The following is a 19690-nucleotide window of genomic DNA, read 5'->3' as shown; positions in this document are numbered from 1 at the left end:
AGCGCCCGGAGGAAACCCACGCAGACACGGAGAGAACGTGCAGACTCCGCACAGACAGTGACCCAAGCCGGGAATTGAACCCGCCCCGGCTTGAGGCAGACTCAGGGTCTACCCCCTCGCTCTGCCCACAACAAGGAAGAGAATCACGGCACAGCGGCTTGGTGAACAGTTGCCAAGAATCTACCTTCAGGCAGTAGAGCTGAAGAAGAAGCAGTAATTAATTTAATGGGTTTTTGTTTTGCGTGCCACTTGCATTTTCCCTCTTGCCCAGTGTTTATGTCACCATGTTGTAAAAGTGCTGACTTACGCTGGAATTACAGTTCCGTGGGCCCTGGACACCCTCCAACACCTCGCCCAAATGCCCAACCCTTTGTGTGCAAAACCAAAACAGTGGGTGTTGGCATACTGGAGATCGGGCCTCGTCCTGTCCTCACCCTGCTTCCCGCAGTGCTTGCTGCCAAGCCAGCAGGTGTGGGAGCCCTGCCTAATTGTACCCCTGCACTCCCAGCCCAGAGCCGCTGCCGTAACCACCCTGGCTGAGACCGCTGAGATCAGCAGAAGGCCGGGGGGGGTTAAACTTTAAAGTGTAAACCGGCTGAGCAGCGCACCAGACCCATTAGGACATGGGGGCGCAGTGGTTAGCACAGTTGCTCCGCAGCTCCAGGGTCCCAGGTTCGATTCCCGGCTTGGGTCACTGTCTGTGAGGAGTCGGCACGTTCTCCCCGTGTGTGTGCGTGGGTTTCCTCCGGGTGCTCCGGTTTCCTCCCACAGTCCAAAGACGTGCAGGTTCGGGTGGACTGGCCGTGCTAAATTGTCCAAAAAGGTTAAGTGGGGTTACTAGTTTACAGGAATAGGGTGGAGGCGTGGGCTCGAGCGGGGTGTTCTTTCCAAGGGCCGGTGCAGACTCGATGGACCGAATGAAAATGAAATGAAAATGAAAATCGCTTATTGTCACGAGTAGGCTTCAATGAAGTTACTGTGAAAAGCCCCTAGTTGCCACATTCCGGCGCCTGTCCGGGAAGGCTGGTACGGGAATCGAACCGTGCTGCTGGCCTGCTTGGTCTGCTTTAAAAGCCAGCGATTTAGCCTGGTGAGCTAAACCAGCCCCTCTGCAATGACCTCCTTCTGCACTGTAAATTCTATACGATCCTATGTGACATTTTGGGAGGGGGGGGGGGGGGGGGGGGGCAGAACAGCCATTGCACTCCCAAAGCACTTCACTGTCTGAACATCTTTGAGGCGCTCCGACAATTTGGGAGCGGGCACAAATATGAAGCGCCTTTCCATAAACCAGGGGTACCGACCCCGAACTATCGGCCGCCGGATGCCTGCGCCGCCCTTGCGACCTGGCGATTATTGGCAAGTCGCGCCTCTTGGGCGGGAGGCCGACAGGGCATGCGGGCTGCCCATTCATTAGTGGGGGGGGGGCATGCCTGGCAGGCATCCTGCTGGCTGGTGGCATACCTGGTGGCTCCCCACCCCCCCCCCCACCCCACCAACGCAAAAGGCCCAAAACGTAAATGAAAGGGCGGCACGGTGGCGCGGTCTGCTGCCTCACGCCGCCGTGGACCCGTGTTCGATCCCGGCCTCCTGTCGCTGTCCTGTGTGACGTCCGCACATCCTCCCCGTGTCTACGTGGGTGATGCGCCATCAATTGGACACGAGACGGAGATGAGATCCAAACGATCGGCTTTAACGCACAAGATGTGTGCCCGGCAGCAGACGCACAGAAGAAAGGCCGACTGCCGGGGAGCACGGGTTCTTATACCCCGCCTCGTAGGCGGAGCTACCTACCTCTCAGCCAAGCGGCTGAGAGGCACGTGATTTACCCGGGCCAATGGGCAGCGAGTCCTCTGCACCAATAGCAGGTCACTTCCAAGGTAACGTAATACCCCTAGTCATACTACCACAGTGGGTCTCACCCCCCCCCCCCCCCCATAATCCAAAAAGATGTACAGGATGGGTGGATCGGCTGCGCTAAACTGCCCCTTAATTGGGAAAAATAAATGAATTGGGCTCTTTAAATTAAAAAAAAAGTAAATGAAAAAGAAAATACACGGGCTTTATTACGAGGATTGTTATGAGTTACACAATTTAAGCTTGAACCTTGATCAGAATGCGATCTGTAGCCGATTTCTGGGTATTAATTACTTCGCATATAAGCCATCCGAATCCCGCCAGGTATAATCTATCTTAATTCCATGATTAGGTTACAGCACGTTGCTCATTTCTAGGTGTTTAATATGTAATCCATTCTGAACTCTCCTTTAAATGAGACCGCGTCGCTGGTCACCTCCCCAGGGTCATCGGCTTTTCACTCCTGTCGCTTCTTCGGGACGGGGAATTCCGGGCCTCTGGAAGCCGGTTCCGGGTAAACCGCCAGCCGGTAGGATGCGACTGAGGCCCCGTCCATTAGTGAGCAGCCCACCAACGCAAGTCCTTTGTGTTCACCTGCGCCGCCGCCAGTCCACGGCTGGCGTGCCCCGAAACGGGCTCACATTTTGCCTCCTATTGTTCGCACATGAATGTATACTTGCCAAAAGCCTAAAAACCCAGTCGCCTTCTCCCTCCGCCCCGCGGTGCTGAAGTACAGCTCGACAAATCATAGATCATGGAATTTACAGTGCAGAAGGAGGACGTTCGGCCCATCGAGTCTGCACCGGCCCTTGGAAAGAGCACCTCACTTAAGCCCACGCCTCCACCCCATCCCTGCAACCCCCACTTAACCTTTTTGGACACGAAGGGCAATTTATCGTGGCCAATCCACCCCCAACCCGCACGTCTTTCGGGACTTGGGGGGAGGAAACCGGAGCGCCCGGAGGAAACCCACGCAGACACGGGGGAGAACGTGCAGACTCCGAACAGACCCAAGCCGGGAATCGAACCCGGGACCCCGGAGCTGTGAAGCAACAGTGCTAACCACCGTGCTATCGGTCCGTCAGTGCCCCATCAAAACAGCTTTTCATTTCTCCTCATGCTTGCAGTAGCTGTGGATTGCTCGTTATCTCCCAGGCTGGACCATTCAATCGCACACCTACCGCCCTCCAAAACTCCGCATCCCCATTCGCGCCGACTCCCTTTCAGTTATCATCCCTGTGCTTGCTGACTCTCGGCCTGGCGAAGACTCGATGTGTAAAAATTCTCGTCTGTCAGTCCCCACCCATGGTCTTGTCTCCTCCCTATTTCTGTAGCCTTCTCCAGCCCCCGCGTCCCTCCAGGGTTTCCGCAGTCTGCGCGTTCCCCACGGGTCTGCGTGGGTTTCCACCGGCTGCGCCGGTTTCCTCCCGCAAGTCCCGAAAAGACGTGCTTGTTGCAATTATTTCTACCCCCTTGCCATCGCCCACTTCCTTTACTTCGCCACTGACGCCGTGCCTGTGGGCTGTCTCGGCCTTACGCTCCGGGATTCCCATTCCCCAAACTTCCCTGCCTCTCTCGTCCTCCTTTAAGATGCTCTGTCGGCTGCGTGGGACGGAGGGTCAGGCCCCAAAAAACGGCGCGCCCGGTCAGTTTGCCTCCTGACTGGCGACTCTCAACTCCCGCGTCGGGAGTCGCTCGCGGAAGGGCTGCTGTGGTCGGGAAGTTGGGAGCGCCGCGTCCCATTTCCGGGCAGCGTGACACGGGAGGACGTTCACGCCTTGGCAGGTGGACAGAGATGCACCCCCTTCCAGCGCAATCACATCCTTCCTATAATGTGGCGACGAGAACTGCACCCAGTGCTCCAGCTGTGGTCTCACCAAAGCTCGATACAACCCCAACATGACCTCCCTGCCTCGACTGATAAAGGTATGTTCTGGAAGAGATAAGACGGAAATGGGAGGAGGGATTGGAGGTAGAGCTTTTCGGGTGGGGCCTGGAGTGAAATTATACACCGGATCAATTTGACACTATCCCGTACCAGGGTGAGCCTTATACAGTTTAAGGTGGGACACAGGGCCCAGATGACCAGGCCACGTTTGAGTGGGTGTTTCCCTGAGGCGGAGGGCGTATGTGATGGAACCATCAATTCGCCAGACACGTGTTTCCGATGTGAATATAGGCTTTAATCTACTTACTACAGAGCCAGCCTGTTACCCGTTGATGAACTCTCAGTGAACTGCAGGCTGACTCTGGACAAGGGTATTTATACAGCAGCACAAGGGGGAGGAGTCGTGGGCGGAGCCAAGGGTGGAGCCCTGTACAAGCTCCTGAGCATTCCCAGAGCTACTCCCCCCCCTAGTGGTCGGGTAACGGTACTGCGCTTACAAAGATACAGTGTGAATTACCAAATTACATTCACCACAGTATGCAAGAGCTACGGGGGGGGGGGGGGGGGGGCCCTGTGAATCACGTTCGCATGTTTTGGGCCGACCCGAACTTGGGGGGGATTCTGGGCTACGATTTTCCAGACCCTGTCATAAATAGCGGGGGTGAAGATGACGCTGTGCCCGTGGCAATTTTCGGTGTTTCGGACCTGCCAGAAGGTGCTGGGGGGGGGGGGGGGGGGGGGGGGGGGGGCGATGCCGTGGCCTTCGCCTCTCTGACTGCCCGGCGGCAAAACCTACTGAGTTGGAGGTCGGGCCTCGTCGTCGAAGGCACCGCCGTGTGTGGGGGATGTGGGGGGGGGGGATTTCTGCAGCTGGGGGAGATTAGGTTCGCTCTCAGAGGGTCGGGAAAGGGGTTATGTGTGAGCTGGAGGCTCTTTCTGTCTCTCCCTGTGGATCAGCAGGTAGGGTGGGGGCGGGAAAGGTCGGGTAGGTTCTGTTTGGAAGATGTTGGGGTAGTTTAGGGGAGAAAGTGACAAACCGCTTGAAACCTGATCATATTTGTTTATTGATTGATTTGTGTTTGGAATAAAATACATTTTTTAAAAAAATGTATTTAATCTTATTCATGAAAATGAAAATGCCTTATTGTCACGAGTAGGCTTCAACGAAGTTGCTGTGAAAAGGCCCCTAGTCTCCGCATTCCGGCGCCTGTCCGGGGAGGCCGGTACGGGAATCGAACCGTGCTGCTGGCCTGCTTTAAAAGCCAGCGATTTAGCCGAGTGAGCTAAACCAGCCCCTCATGGGGCCGGGGTTAGCGAACGGGTCCCGATTTCAACCTTGCGGGCCGCTGAGATGGAGGAGGGGCCACTCACGCGGCCCACCCACCAGCCTCGGCGACAGGTCCCTGGATTAGGAGCTTTCTTGATCCAATAATAATAACAATAATCTTTATTGTCACAACAGGCTTACGTCAATGCTGCAATGAAGTTACTGTGAAAAGCCCCTCGTCGCCTGGGCGTCGTACAGAGACCTACCTGGCTCCAAATTTCCTCTTTCCTCCCGGGCCTGGGTCCTTTGGCATCCTGGACAACGCAGGGGGTCTCTGCGAAACAAAAGCAGCAACTTCAACGCTGATGCTTCTGTACCTGTGGGCTGCGTAGGACGGAGGGTCACGCTCAAAAACGGCGCGCCCGGTCAGTTTGCCTCCTGATTGGCGACTCTCAACTCCCGTGTCGGGAGCCGCTCGCGGAAGGGCTGCTGTGGTCGGGAAATTGGGAGCGCCGCGTCCCATTTCCGGGCAGCGTGACGCGGGCGGACGTTCAAGCCTTGGCAGGTTTAGGGGCAGCAGGGTAGCATTTGGGGCAGCAGGGTAGCATGGTGGTTAGCATAAATGCTTCACAGCTCCAGGGTCCCAGGTTCGGTTCCCGGCTGGGTCACTGTCTGTGTGGAGTCTGCACGTCCTCCCCCTGTGTGCGTGGGTTTCCTCCGGGTGCTCCGGTTTCCTCCCACAGTCCAAAGATGTGCGGGTTAGGTGGATTGGCCATGCTAAATTGCCCGTAGTGTCCTAATAAAAGTAAGGTTAAGGGGGGGGGTTGTTGGGTTACGGGTATAGGGTGGATACGTGGGTTTAAGTAGGGTGATCTTGCTCGGCACAACATTGAGGGCCGAAGGGCCTGTTCTGTGCTGTACTGTTCTATGTTCTAGGTGGCCAGAGATGAGACATGAGGTTGGTTTCCGGTGTCAGGTTCCAGAGTTAATGGGGGGGGGGGGGGGGGGGTTGGAAATCAGAGGATTTGGGCTATTCAGCCTCGAAAATAGGCATCTGAGAGGTGATCTCACAATAGGATCATTAAGGAAATGCTTGAGACAAGTCCTGAATAATACTGCTTTGGTATTGGAGACACAGGTTCAAACGAGCAAAAGGCAACTTCATGGCCGATATCGGAATTCTTCGCACGGAAAGCGATCACGGAATCCTGAAGTTGCAAGACAGAAGGAGGCCATTCAGCCCGTCATGTTGCGCTGGCTGCGAGTGAGCAATGCGCTGGGTGCCATCCCCCCCCCCCTCAGCCCCGCACTCCCTCCTGAATGCCTCGACTGAACCTGCCTCCACCACACTCTCAGGCAGCGCATTCCAGATCCTGACCAGCGAAGGGGTTTCTCACAGAATCACCGAATAATACAGGGCAGAGGAGGCCCTTCGGCCCATCGAGTCTGCGCCGACGCATGAGAAACACCTGACCTGCCCACCTAGTCCCACTTGCCAGCGCTTGGCCCAAAGCCTCGAATGTTGTGACGGGCCAAGTGCCCACCCAGGTACTTTGTAAAGGATGTGAGGCAACCCGCCTCTACCCCCCTCCCAGGCAGTGCGTTCCAGACCCTCACCACCCTCTGGGTTAAAACGTTCTTCCTCACACCTCCCCCCCTAAACCTTCCGCCCCTCACCTTGAACTTGTGTCCCCCTCGTAACTGACCCTTCAACTAAGGGGAACAGCTGCTCCCTATCCACCCTGTCCGTGTCCCTCATAATCTTGTCCGCCTCCATCAGGCCGACCCCTCAGTCTCTGCTCCAGCGGAAACAACCCCAGCCCATCCAACCTCTCTTCATAACTGAAACGTTCCATCCCAGGCTACATCTTGGTGAATCCCTTCTGCACCCCCTCCAGTCCAATCACAGCCTTCCTGTAATGTGGCGACGAGAACTATACCCAGTGCTCCAGCTGTGGCCTCACCAAAGTTCTACACAACTCCCAACATGACCTCACTGCCTCCCTGCCTCGACTGATAAAGGTAATTGCCCCATATGCCTTTTTCACTGCCCTATTAACCTGTCCATCTGCCTTCAAATGGCAAACCCCTTATTCTGAGACTCCGCCCCCTGGTTCTAGACCAATTCAAGACCAATTATTTTAACAATGACCTCAAATCTCTGCCTTCTCGGTTCCAGATCCTTACCTCCAACAGGAAACAGGTTTTCCTCATCTGCTCTGTTCGGAAACCATCCCCATGACTCAAGCTGCCTCAACCCCTCGTTTACTTTGAAACGTGCATCTTAGAACATAGAACATAGAACAGTACAGCACAGAACAGGCCCTTCGGCCCTCAATGTTGTGCCGAGCCATGATCACCCTACTCAAACCCACGTATCCACCCTATACCCGTAACCCAACAACCCCCTCCTTAACCTTACTTTTATTAGGACACTACGGGCAATTTATCACGGACAATCCACCTAACCCGCACATCTTTGGACTGTGGGAGGAAACCGGAGCACCCGGAGGAAACCCACGCACACAGGGGGAGGACGTGCAGACTCCACACAGACAGTGACCCAGCCGGGAATCGAACCTGGGACCCTGGAGCTGTGAAGCATTTATGCTAACCACCATGCTACCCTGCTGCCCTTATTTTCCTCTTTTGAACACAACGCAGGGGGTCTCTGTGAAACCTGCTGAGTGTTCCCAGTACGAAATGCTCTTATTTTGCAAAGTACGGGTGCAGGGTATGGGTCCGATGGTGTGCAAGGTGGAGAACACCCGGTATGGAACATAGAACATACAGTGCAGAAGGAGGCCACTCGGCCCATCGAGTCAGCGCCGACCCACTTAAGCCCCGACTTCCACCCTATCCCCGTAACCCAATAACCCCTCCTAACCTTTTTTGGACACTAAGGGACAATTTAGCACGGCCAATCCACCCTAACCTGCACATCTTTGGACTGTGGGAGGAAACCGGAGCACCCGGAGGAAACCCACGCAGACACGGGGGGAGAACGTGCAGACTCCACACAGTCACCCGAAGCCGGAATCGAATCCGGGTCCATGGAGCTGTGAGGCAACAGTGCTGACCACTGTGCTATCCTGCTGCCCAAGTGGGGCTTTTTGACATTCCTCACCTATAACTATCTTGTAGCCCCCCCCCCCCTCCGCCCCCGCATGTTCTGCTTATAAGCGAACCTGGCTGAGCCCTGTCTCCCTTACCCTGATCCGCAGCGAGTAACCGGGTTTACATTTCACGCGGAATTTGCGCAGAAAGCGTCAGTGACATTTGGGGGTAAATATAGCTGTGTTTCAAACATATCGCTGAAAGCAGTGAACGGAGCCACCAACAACACTGCAACGCCGCGCACGGCAATCAGAGAGGGGACGCCCTGGCACGATTTACGTTCCCGAAATGGGCTCCGATTTCGACGGGAACAGCACCCGAGGGTGCCCGAACTACATCCCGAGCCGAATTTGAGGTGGGGGAGGGGCAACTACTCGGGTGTGCGTCTCTCTTCAGGGCCGCCTCAGGTGGGACCTACTTGGCAAACCGGTGCCCCGAGAAGGAGAGCGGGCGCCCGAGTCGCCTCTGGTCAGATTTGGGGACGTGGCCAGGGCCAGGAAGGTGCCAGTGCGGGTGCAGCGACCCGGGTTCGATTCCGACCTCGGGTGACCGTCTGTGCGGAGTCTGCAAATCCCCCCCCCCGTGTGTGCGTGGGTTTCCTTCGGGTGCTCCGGTTTCCTCCCACAGTCCCATAGGTGTGCGGGTTAGGTGGATTGGCCGTGCTAAATTGCCCCTTAAGTGTCCAAAAAACAAGGTTAGGTGGCGTTACTGGGATAGGATGGAGGTGTGGGCTTAAGTAGGGTGCTCTTTACGAGGGCCGGTGCAGACTCGATGGGCCGATTGGCCTCCTTCTGCCCTGTAAATTCTACGATTCTATGAACAGAGCTCTGAAATAGAGGTTGCCTTTAAGGTCGCGACAATTTCCTCCCAGCGTGCAGCCGATTTGGATCCGATTCTTTATCTCCCGCTGCTCAAATAATGAATCGAAAGCGTTGCTTTATATCTTTCGTCATATCATTCATCTCACTCTGACCCACTTCAGAGTTCACTTAGTCTCAGGTTAGGGTGGATTGGCCCGTGCTAAATCTGGCCCTTCGAGACCAAAAAAGGTTAGCTGGGTTACGGGAATAGGGCGGGGAAGAGGGCCTGGGTGGGGAGCTCCTTTGGAGGGTCAGTGGTGGCTCGATGGGCCGAATGGCCTCCTTCGGCACTGTCGTTACTCTACTCTATGATTTAACCAACTTCAAAATGCTGCATTTTTAAATAGAATCGACTTGTAAATAATGCACATGCCAAAGAAAACAGCACCTTCAAATTGTTCCAACGTGTTGGGGAAATCATGAATGAGTCAGATACAACGTAAAAATAGTTACCCAGCGATTCCTGACTGGAGCCGTCGTTGGAAAGTTCGGCATCTCCGTTTCTCTTGTAGCTGATGACAAAGCCAAAGTGGGATATTCGGTCCTGTTAAAAATAAAATTGAATATTTACCAAAAGCAAAATCGTGCTTTCGTATGCGAGTGGCTTTCCCTCGTGTACACGCACTCCACCCCACAGCCCACGTCGGCCTGGACTCCCATCCTCGACCCGGCTGGGGAGGAGTCAGGAAGATTCCTGACTCGGGGGCGGGCACGGTGGCGCAGTGGGTTAGCCCTGCTGCCTCGCGGGGCCGAGGACCCCGGGTCGGACCCCCAGTCCCGGGTCACCGTCCGTGTGGCGTTTGCGCGCTCTCCCCCGTGTCTGCGTGGGTCTCGCCCCCGCAACCCAAAGAGGGTCGGGGGATTGGCCGCGCTAAATTGCCCCATAATTGGCAAAAATGAATCGGGGACTCTAAAACTAATTCAAAAAAGGAGACTTCCTGGCTCTGCCCATCGTTTCAAGAGAAGGTGTTCACCAAGGCGGGGTCTTCATTGCCCAGGTGGGGTGGGGTGGGGGAGGGGACAGCAGGTGCAGGCGAGGTGATGGTACAGGTTCATAGCTCCTTGAAGGTGGAGCCGCAGGTGGACAGGGTGGTGAAGAAGGCTGGGTTTTATTGGTCAGAATATTCAATAGAGGAGTTGGGACGGTCTTGTTGAAGTTGTACAAGACATTGGTAAGACCGCACATGGAATACTGTGTTCAGTTCTGGTCACCCTATTATAGGAAGGATATTGTTAAACTAGAAAGAGGGCAGAAGAGATTTACGAGGATGCGCCCAGTACTTGATGGGTCTGAGTTATAAGGAGAGGCTGGATTGGCTGGGACTTTTTTTTCCCCTGAAGCATAGGAGGCTTAGGGGTGAACTCAGAGAGGTCTATAAAATAATGAGGATAAGGTAGATAGTCGACATCTATTCCCAAAGGTAGAGGAGTCTTAAACTAGAGGGCATAAGTGAGAGGGGAGAGATACAAAAGAGACCAGAGGAGAAATCTTTTCACACAGAGGGTGGTGAGCATCTGGAATGGGCTGCCAGAGGCAGTGGTAGAGGTGGGTACGATTTTGTCCTTTATAAAGCAGTTAGACAGTTACATGGGCAGGATGGGGACAGAGGGATATGGGCCAAATGCGGACAAGTGGGACTAACTTAGTGATAGAAACTGGGCGGCACGGACAAGCTGGGCCGAAGGGCCTGTTTCCGTGCTGTAAACATCTATGACTCTATGAGTCGGGCTAGCCGACCTGGGAAGAAGCGAGGAGGTAGTCTCGTTGTGACACCACACACATTCCTACACACTGAACACCAGAGGTGGGTTCTCAAAACCCAACAGACCCATGACTCAGAGGCATGGGAATGGGTACAGGGATCGGCAAAACCGAGGCTGCGGAACCAAAATTTTTTTACACCCCCCCCCCTCAAAAAAGGGTCTCGCGCAAACTTCCCAGAGGTGGGCAGAGGTCCGGCTTCCCGTTCAGGCCGCGACCCCGCACGCGTGGCCTCTGGTATCAGGGTCGTCATCGACTGACCTAGGGGAAATTTGTGTTTCGAGTCCCACATCAGGAGTTGGGGGGGGGGGGGGAGGCTTCAAGGGTCATTATTCAATGCTGCCCTGTAAGTTGGATGAGTCTTCACTGCAGTAGTGACTGATCGTTCGGCTCTGTCCGGCAAGTTGACCCATTACATGAGATGCGTTGGAGTACTTTTCCCATTGGTGAAAGTTACTTGGCAGTACAGAACTTGATTATTGTTGGAGAGAGACATGTTACCAAAGGGTTTTTGTCTTATATTCATCAGGACAAATGCAGAACGCCAAATTTAAAACAATCACAACAATTTAGACTACAGGAGAAAAGGGCGCTGACTGATTGAGGCGTTGACTCTGATTGGCCACGGTGTTGTGATGGAAACGCAGCTGGGACCTATAGGCTCCCCCGCTGCCATGTAATTCAAAATGCACCAGCCCACTGCCAGGTAGGTAGGCTGTACGTCCCAACGATTGGCTGATCGAATTGAACAGCTTCAGTTGTTCGCAATAGGCAGAGTACAGAATGTACGCCACCATCCCGCATTTGCTTAACCCAAAAACAAACGTCAAGTGTTTAGGGCCGATTGTGTGACTGGGCACCATTAATGCATCAGGGTGCTAAGAACTGCACTAACAGACAATTTAAGATAACCAGGCGAGTTAATAACATGGCTCATTTACACTTGTTCGATGCAACATGGCTTCATATAAAGGGACCTGTTCCCTGCAAAGAAAAGGAACATGTCCAAGCCTTGCACCATTTGTGAATTACCTAGGAGCTAAGGTAATTCCCCGCTGCTTTCTCCATGACGATTCCTTGACCAATCAGATTTAAGTTGATTCGCTAACAATCAGTTTACTTTTCACCTGTAGCATAAATTATCGTGGTCGTTTGAAATTTGGCATTCTTGCATTTGTCCCGGCCCGAGCAAGACGAAAACCTTCAGCGGCATGGGACTTGGAGCGGGCACGGCGGGTAGGTGAGGGGAGCCGGGGGGGTAAGGGGCACATTATTGATGAGGAGAGCAGGGCCGAAGTCCCAGAGAACAGAGGCCAGCCTTCTAACCAGCCCGCCTCGGCCACGCACCCCTCCTTCCGACCCTGCCTCGGGCCTGTCTAGCCCAGCAGCAGAGCTGGGCCTTGCCCGCACGTGTTTCTAGGAGGCAAATTATAACAGGGATGGGGGGTCTGAGTTGGCGAAGTCGGGAGCTATCCCTATCTGTGTTTCCAGAAACCGAGAAGAAAGTACAGCCCGTAGGGGATTAGAAAGTGTTGCACTAGTGCAGTGGCGATGTACTTCTTTTGGGGATGAAAACGGAATCGAACCCGGGACCTTGGAGCTGTGAAGCAACAGTGCTAACCAATGTGCTGCGTGCCGCCCGAATGTCACAAATCCATAGAATCCCTACAGTGCAGATTCGGCCATCGAGACTCCACCGAACCTCTTGAAAGAGCACCCTCTCTCGCAACCCCGCAACCCCACCTAACCTTTGGACAATAAGGGGCAATTTAGCACAGCCAATTCACCTCACCTGCGCACCTTTGGACCCTAAGGGCAAATTCTAGCCTGGCAAATGCACCGAACCGATACACCTCTGGACTTGTGGGAGGAAACCGGAGCACCCGGAGGAAACCCACGCACGCACGGGGGAGAACGTGCAGGCTCCCGCACAGTCAGTGACCCAAGCCGGGAATCGAACCCGGGACCCTGGAGCTGTGAAGCAGCAGTGAATGACATTTGGGCGGCAGGGCGGCACAGTGGTTAGCACTGTTGCTTCACAGCCCCAGGGTCCCGGGTTCGATTCCCGGCTTGGGTCACTGTCCGTGCGGAGCCTGCACGTTCTCCCCCGTGCCTGCGTGGGTTTCCTCCGGGCGCTCCGGTTCCCTCCCACAAGTCCCCGAAAGACGTGCTTGTTAGGGTGAATTGGACATTGTGAATTCTCCCTCAGTGTACCCGAACAGGAGCCGGAATGTGGCGACTAGGGGTCGCAGTTTCACAGTAACTTCATTGAAGCCTACTCGTGACAATAAGCCATTTTCATTTTCAATTTTCATTTCATGTGGCGACGAGTGGCAATTTTCATTGCAGTGTCAATGTAAGCCTTACTTGTGACAACGAAAGATTATGATTATTATCATTCTGCTTTCTGACATTACTTTAGGTTTCCGGCATCGGCAGGATTTTGCTTTTGTTTCAGGTTCACCGTCTAATTTGGCCACGGCTCCTGTTCTCTTAACTAGTGGGGCGCAGATCGAACTCGACGGCTTCTCCGAAAGACCAGGGAAAGATGGGCCCAGGCTGTCTTTGACGCCGAGAATCGCAAAAGGTGACGGAGACTCTGAAGGACCTGTATTTTCACTTTGCGAGCCTCTTCGGCCATCCTCTTTGCTGCCCCGATCCTCCTCGTGAAATCACGTCTCTGGGGAGGAGAGGAACGAAATGAAACAGTGCCGAGTTCTCCCCGCAGCAGCCCAATAAATGAAACGCTTGTTTGTGCTAGCAGCCTTACGCACCACGCCGAAAGGTCTCTGATGGAACCATCAATTCACCAGGCACGTGTTTCCGATGTGAACCTAGGCTTTAATCGACTTACTTCAGAGCCAGCCTGTTACCTGTCGATGAACTCGTAGTGACCCAGGCTGACTCTGGACACGGATACTTATACAGCTGCACTAGGGGGAGGAGTCGTGGGCGGAACCAAGGGTGGAGCCCAGTACAAGTTCCTAAGTGCTCCCAGCGCTACTCCCCCTAGTGGTAGGATGGCGCTACTGCGCTTACAATAACAGTGTGAATTAGTATACATACATTCATATATTACATTCACCACAGTCTCCAAGCCTTTCTGCTGCCCACGAAAACCGCGGGAGCAATGCCCCACAGACTGCAACACAAGGTGAATGATCAGCGAGCCGGCTCCTTCCGTTTTTGGCGATGCCGGACGGGGGCACACCCCCTCCCCTTCAAACACTGCCGCAGCATCTTTAACCTCTTCTTAAATGGCTGGAACAGGAAACAAAGGGGATTTGGATAAAACATAAGGGGATTTTAAAAATTCCAGGGTTCTGGGTAAAAGGGCCAGGGCTGGGTCCCATCAAGAGTAACCTTTGAAAGAAATGATCCAGGCGTAGTGGATCGAACCACTGTGGTAGTATGACTAGAGGTACTACGGTACCTGGGAGTGTGAGCTGCTATTGGTGGAGAAGGCTCGCTGCCCATTGGCCCGAGTGTTGTCTTCCCATTGGTCGAGATGAAGGTAGCTCCGCCCACACGAGGCGGGGTATAAGAACCCGTGTTTCCCAGCAGCCATCGTTCTTTCTGGGACTCAAGCTGCTGGGCTCACTTCTTGTAGATTAAAGCCATCGATTCGGACTGCTCCTTCGTTTCTGTGCTTATTGATCGCGCATCAACCACCGCCCTCCTTCTTTGCCGCGCAGCCCGACGATTCTATTAACGCTTGCTTTCGCATCTTACTGGAAGGCCAGCACCTCTGCCAGTGCGGCACTCCCTCGGTACGGCGCTCAAACTATGTGCAAGGGTATTCAGATTTAATCAAAGGCAAACCCTGCTCAATGACGGCTTGCCTTGATCTTTGAACCTGTCCCAAAATTAAGGGGTTCGGCGCTCCCCTTCAAACGAGGCAGAAACCTGATCTCAGAGCGGTGTTTCTTTCGGATGCCCGTACCCACGGTAGGTCACCGTCCCAGTTATCTGGATCGCCAACGTTTCGCCATCCGCCCCACAACCGCTGGTCTCTGGCATGAAGGGAGTAAATATTGAAACGGCCACAATCAAAGGGGGGGGGGGGGAAGCGGGATTTAAGGGTCCCGGGATGGAAGCCCTAACTGATTGTCGGTCTCCCTCCCCGCTCCCCCGACTCCTTACCGATACCCAGACGGCTGGTGGTTTCGGTCCCGCAGCGGCTGCCCTCGCGTTGCTGCCGGCAGCCACGACGCAGGCTGGAGGCGGCACCCCGTGCGGCAGAGGGCCGCCGCACACCCTGAAGACAGGGCAGCATGGTGGTTAGCATAAATGCTTCACAGCTCCAGGGTCCCAGGTTCGATTCCCGGCTGGGTCACTGTCTGTGTGGAGTCTGCACGTCCTCCCCGTGTGTGTGCGTGGGTTTCCTCCGGGTGCTCCGGTTTCCTCCCACAGTCCAAAGATGTGCGGGTTAGGTGGATTGGCCATGCTAAATTGCCCGTAGTGTCCTAAAAAGTAAGGTTGTTGGGTTACGGGTATAGGGTGGATACGTGGGTTTGAGTGGGGTGATCATTGCTCGGCACAACATCGAGGGCCGAAGGGCCTGTTCTGTGCTGTACTGTTCTATGTTCTAGACCCGGCTGCCCATCGGGCCGAAGGGGGGGGGACCCAGCGGGGGAGGCCAGCGAGGGCCCGCGGTGCACCGGCGTCGTTGGTCTTTCCACGAGGTGCCGGACAGCATGCGCCGCTGGAGACTCCGTCTCAGGAGTGAGGCAGTGCGCCACCTGTGCCACGTCCGCCCATGGAGAAGGAGGACACCCACCCTCCTCAAGGTTCATTCCAGGGCTCGAGCGGGGGGGGGGGGGACACACTTGTGCGGCAGTTCACAATGTACAGTCCGCCGCTGCATCCGGGAGGTGACGGATGCCACGTACGTCGGGGCGTCAGACTTTATCACCTTCATTTGGACCATGATGCCCGGGCTGCAGGAGTCTCTGCCGTCACTGGGATGCCCCAGGTCCAGGAGGCAATAGATGGCACGCGTGTCTCCCTGCGCACACCAGGGCATCAGGGAGTGCACTTTCATCACAGGAATGTTCCCAGAATGTTCAGATTGTGTGCGAACAATGCCTCCGTATCGTGTGTGCCTGCTAGCCAGGGAGCGCGCATGACAGCCACCTCCTGGGACACGGGTAGATCCCCGGCATCTTCGAAGACCACCCCAGGATGATGGGTTAGCTCTCGGGGAGGTGGGGACCAGGGATACCCGCTGAGGTCCTGGCCGATGGCCCCGGTGGGCAAGCCTGGGACCGAGGCGGAAACCCGCTGCAATGAGGTCCATGCCGCGACCCGTGTTGTCACTGAGCGGTGCATTCGGCTGCTGAAAATCCGGTTCCGATGCCTGGACCACCCTGGCGGTGCCCTGCAGTAGACCCCCCCCTGTGGTCTGCTGTACCCTCCCGCAACCTGGCACAGCCGCAGGGCGACGTGCTGCAGGACGGGTGGAGGGACTTACGGCCTCGGCTGAGGAGGAGGCGGATCAGGAGCGGCTGGAAGAGGAACCCGACAGGGTCAGGGGGAGGGACCAGAGAATGGAGGACAGGAGGCCACAAGGTTCCGACACACTTGGAGGACCAGGAAGTGTTCTGGGCCAGGGATTGGAAAACCCCAAAGTGTATCATGGAGTTCACCTGACCCACAACTTTTACTAGATTGTGGTATGGGGCGCACACGGCCCACTCTACAGGTGTGGTACAGCAGAAATTGAAAAGTATTTTTTTAAAACAAAACAATGTTTATTCTATGAACTCAAGTGAACCTTTTTAAAACATACAGTGAACATCTTAGCAACCATCAATTCAAATACAACCCCCAAAGAATACAACACTAAGTAATCCTTAACTTCCCAAACAACATCCAGACAAAAGAAACACCTTTTAACAGAAGCACGTCAGGTTAAAGTCACTACTGAGAACATTTATAATTCTGAATTCACCAAATGATCAAGAGATAGTCTTTTCATGGCAGAGATATCAACAGTACACCTGCTCTGTCTGGCTTCAGCTCCAACACTGAAAACAAAACTAAAACACACCCTGCAGCAAACAGCGTAAACGAAAGTAAAAAGCTGACAGGCTCCACCCACTCTCTGACATCACTGCAGTAATAAACACCCATTTCTTAAAGGTACTCTCACTACAGATATTTATATACACACCCATTTATAAACACCCATTTCTTGAAGGTACACTCACATGACAGGGATGCCTTCATACTCACCAGATTCTCATAGGACGAGGCTATGTCAGTCAGCTCAACCCCCGCCCCCAAAATTTCCCTTCCCCCCCCCCCCCCCCCCATCCCTCCTTCCTCCTCACCCTCCGCTCCATTTCCCTCCGATACCCCTCTCCCCCATTTCCCTCCCCTCCATTGCACCGCCCACTCCCCGGCCACCCTGTTCCACCCTCCCAGGGGTTTGTAACATGATGTAACATCACTCCGGGGTGATGGGCCCTGTGTCAGCACTGCCAGAGGGTCAGTTTACAAGGCAGGCGAGTGATGCTAACTCGCACTGAGGAAAGCTCTGGTGCTCCACCGTTTCTGCGGAAGTCTGACTCCTGTATGTTTGCTGACGGCAAGCTCACACTCATCCTCTGAACGGGGTCTGCATCAAGGGGGCAGGGGGGTTGCATTTGTTCTTGGACCACTGTGCCCAGGGGGCGGGGGTTGGGATGGGGAGGTCAACAGGGGGTGGGGGTGCAGGCAGACTCGCTGTGAAGGTTAACGTGACAGAGGTTTCATATGTATCAGGTGCATTGTGATTCCCCAGTGGCCACTCAGTGATGCTCACTATTTTTGACCTTTTGTGGTCCAGTGCTACATCGAGATGCACATCAGAGATGGAGGCAGCCTGCTGCTTACCGCGCCCTGTGGCCTTTGATGCCCTTGGCGGACGGAGGGCCTGGAGCCGGAGGGCCTTGGCCGATTTAGTGGTGTCTCTGGCGTTGCCCTGGCGTTGTTCTGCCCGCTGCCCTTGAGGTGCCAGTGTCAGTAGGGGGAGAATTCGAAAGATCTCCGTCGTATCCTTGGCGGGAGGCCCCAGGTTGGCCTCCACCGCTTCCTCCTCCACTGACGGTGCCCGTAGGGCCCTGGGCGACACCATGAGACGGAGGGGCAGCTGGAGTGAGCTCCAGAGGCCTCCGGGTCTTCTGGGGCTGCCAGTCCTGGCGGCTCCCCGTTGTCTGCACCGCGGTGTCGACGCCCTCAGCGGTGGTCCTCAGTGACCGGGCCACGCTCTGCAGTGCCTCGGCAATGCCCACCTGCGCCTGGGTCACCCCCCTCAGTGACTGGGACATGATGTCGAGGGCCCTCAGTCACAGACTGAGCCACGCCCAGAGCGCCACCCACTCAGGACGTGGATGTCACACTCCAGGCTTTCCACTCGCACCCTCGCCATGTTGGCCTCAGTGCCACGCACCGTCGGCGCCACCTCCTGCGCCTGAAGCCTTTGGGACTCCTCCACTCGGCTAGGCACTCGCTGGAGGGGACCTGGCACCCCCTCATCTAATGGGGATCCTGTGAGACAACGGACATGTGGTCAGTGAGAGAGAAGGATCATTTAGTCTGACGTGAACTACTCACTTAAGACAACACTTTCTGGGTGAAGGGGCAGGGGATCCTCACCTCTGTGGCACAGGCCGACTTTGCGGTCGGTGACTGCTCGCTCCTCGAGCAACCCCGTGACTTCCAGAGTCCGTTCTTCAGAGGGGTGAGGGCTCGGATCTCTGGGACTCCGCCTCCCCGCCTTGGACCTTTCCCGCTTATTGGGGCCTATTTTCTCCTGTGTGGACAAAGAGAAGGCATCGTGCGGCACGCGCTTGATGGGTCGGGGTGGTCGATAGCATGTGTTGTCGTCGCAGCTGGACATGAAGGGGTTGCGCTGATGGGTGCAATGCGTCCAGAGGAACAAGCATGAAGATCGGATGAGACCTCCTCTGGTGCAAGGATGAGTCGGAGAATTGCCGGGGGGGGGGGGGGGGGGGGGGGGGGGGTGACGTGAATCCCGTCCCCGCCAGCTGCCGAATTCTCCTGCGTTGGGGATTTGGCGGGGGCAGGAATCACGCTGCGCTGGTCGGCGGCTGCTGTCAGCAGCGCCCCCCCCCCCCCCCCCCCCCCCCGGCGATTCTCCAGCCCGCGATGGGCCGAGTGGCCGCCCGTTTTACAACTGGTGCTTACCGGCGGGATCTGGATGTGAGGGGGGGCGCCCCCACAGCGGCCTGGCCCGCGATCGTGGCCCACCAATCCGCGGGCGGGCCTGTGCCATGGGGGCACTCTATTCTTCCGCGTCGGCCGCTGTAACAGTCCGCCATGGCCGACGCGGAGATGAACTCCCCCCCCCCCCGCGCATGCGCTGGGATGACGCCAGCACTAGCTGGCGCTCCTGTGCATGCGCCAACTCGCGCCGGCCGGCGGTGGCCCTTCGGGCGCCGGCTGGCGCGAAACAAACCGCTCCGGCGCCGGCCTAGCCCCTGGAGGATTCCGCACCTTCGGGAATGATCGACGCCGGAGTGGTTCACGCCACTCCTTCGCGCCTGAGTTGCCCGTTGTGGCACGAGGTGAACGGTCTGGATGGGTAATTCCACTGGGGTTATGGGGGAGGCAACTGGGGCTCTGTAGTGTTCAATTGTTCAGTTCTTGATTTTGTGAGTCCGACAACTAATCTATGCTCACTGTGCTTGACTGGTCAAGCCTGGACGTTGACTCAGATAAAAGTAAACAGCTCACAGAAGCTGCTAGAAGGACGGTTTAGACGTTGTATAAAACTCTGTGAACAAGGGGCGAAAGTCTCCGACCCCCCGCAGGGTTGGAGAACCGCCCGTGACCGGCGAAAATCCCGCCTCCCGCGTGGCCGGAATTCTCCGCCACCCGGGAATTGGCGGGGGCGGGAATCACGCCCCGCCGATCGGCGAGCCCCCCCCCCG

The 19690-nt window shown here is 55.7% G+C and overlaps 1 protein-coding gene across 1 annotated transcript in view; it reads right to left on the bottom strand.

Annotated features, from left to right (window-relative positions):
* The window catches only part of LOC119958302 (zinc finger CW-type PWWP domain protein 1-like), a 71489-nt gene that overhangs the window by 10454 nt on the left and 41345 nt on the right, over positions 1-19690 (bottom strand). The window contains exons 8-10 of the mRNA XM_038786738.1: positions 13360-13431; positions 9443-9533; positions 5279-5346 (exon numbers count right to left, since the gene is read on the bottom strand). Of these exons, the coding sequence (XP_038642666.1) occupies positions 5279-5346; positions 9443-9533; positions 13360-13431 (231 nt within the window). The remainder of the gene's footprint in view (positions 1-5278; positions 5347-9442; positions 9534-13359; positions 13432-19690) is intronic.

This window comes from Scyliorhinus canicula, chromosome 29 (assembly GCF_902713615.1).
Source record: "Scyliorhinus canicula chromosome 29, sScyCan1.1, whole genome shotgun sequence".
Lineage (NCBI taxonomy): Eukaryota > Metazoa > Chordata > Chondrichthyes > Carcharhiniformes > Scyliorhinidae > Scyliorhinus > Scyliorhinus canicula.
The sequence above is the reverse complement of the archived record's forward strand: the minus strand, read 5'-3'. Positions and strand labels throughout refer to the sequence as shown.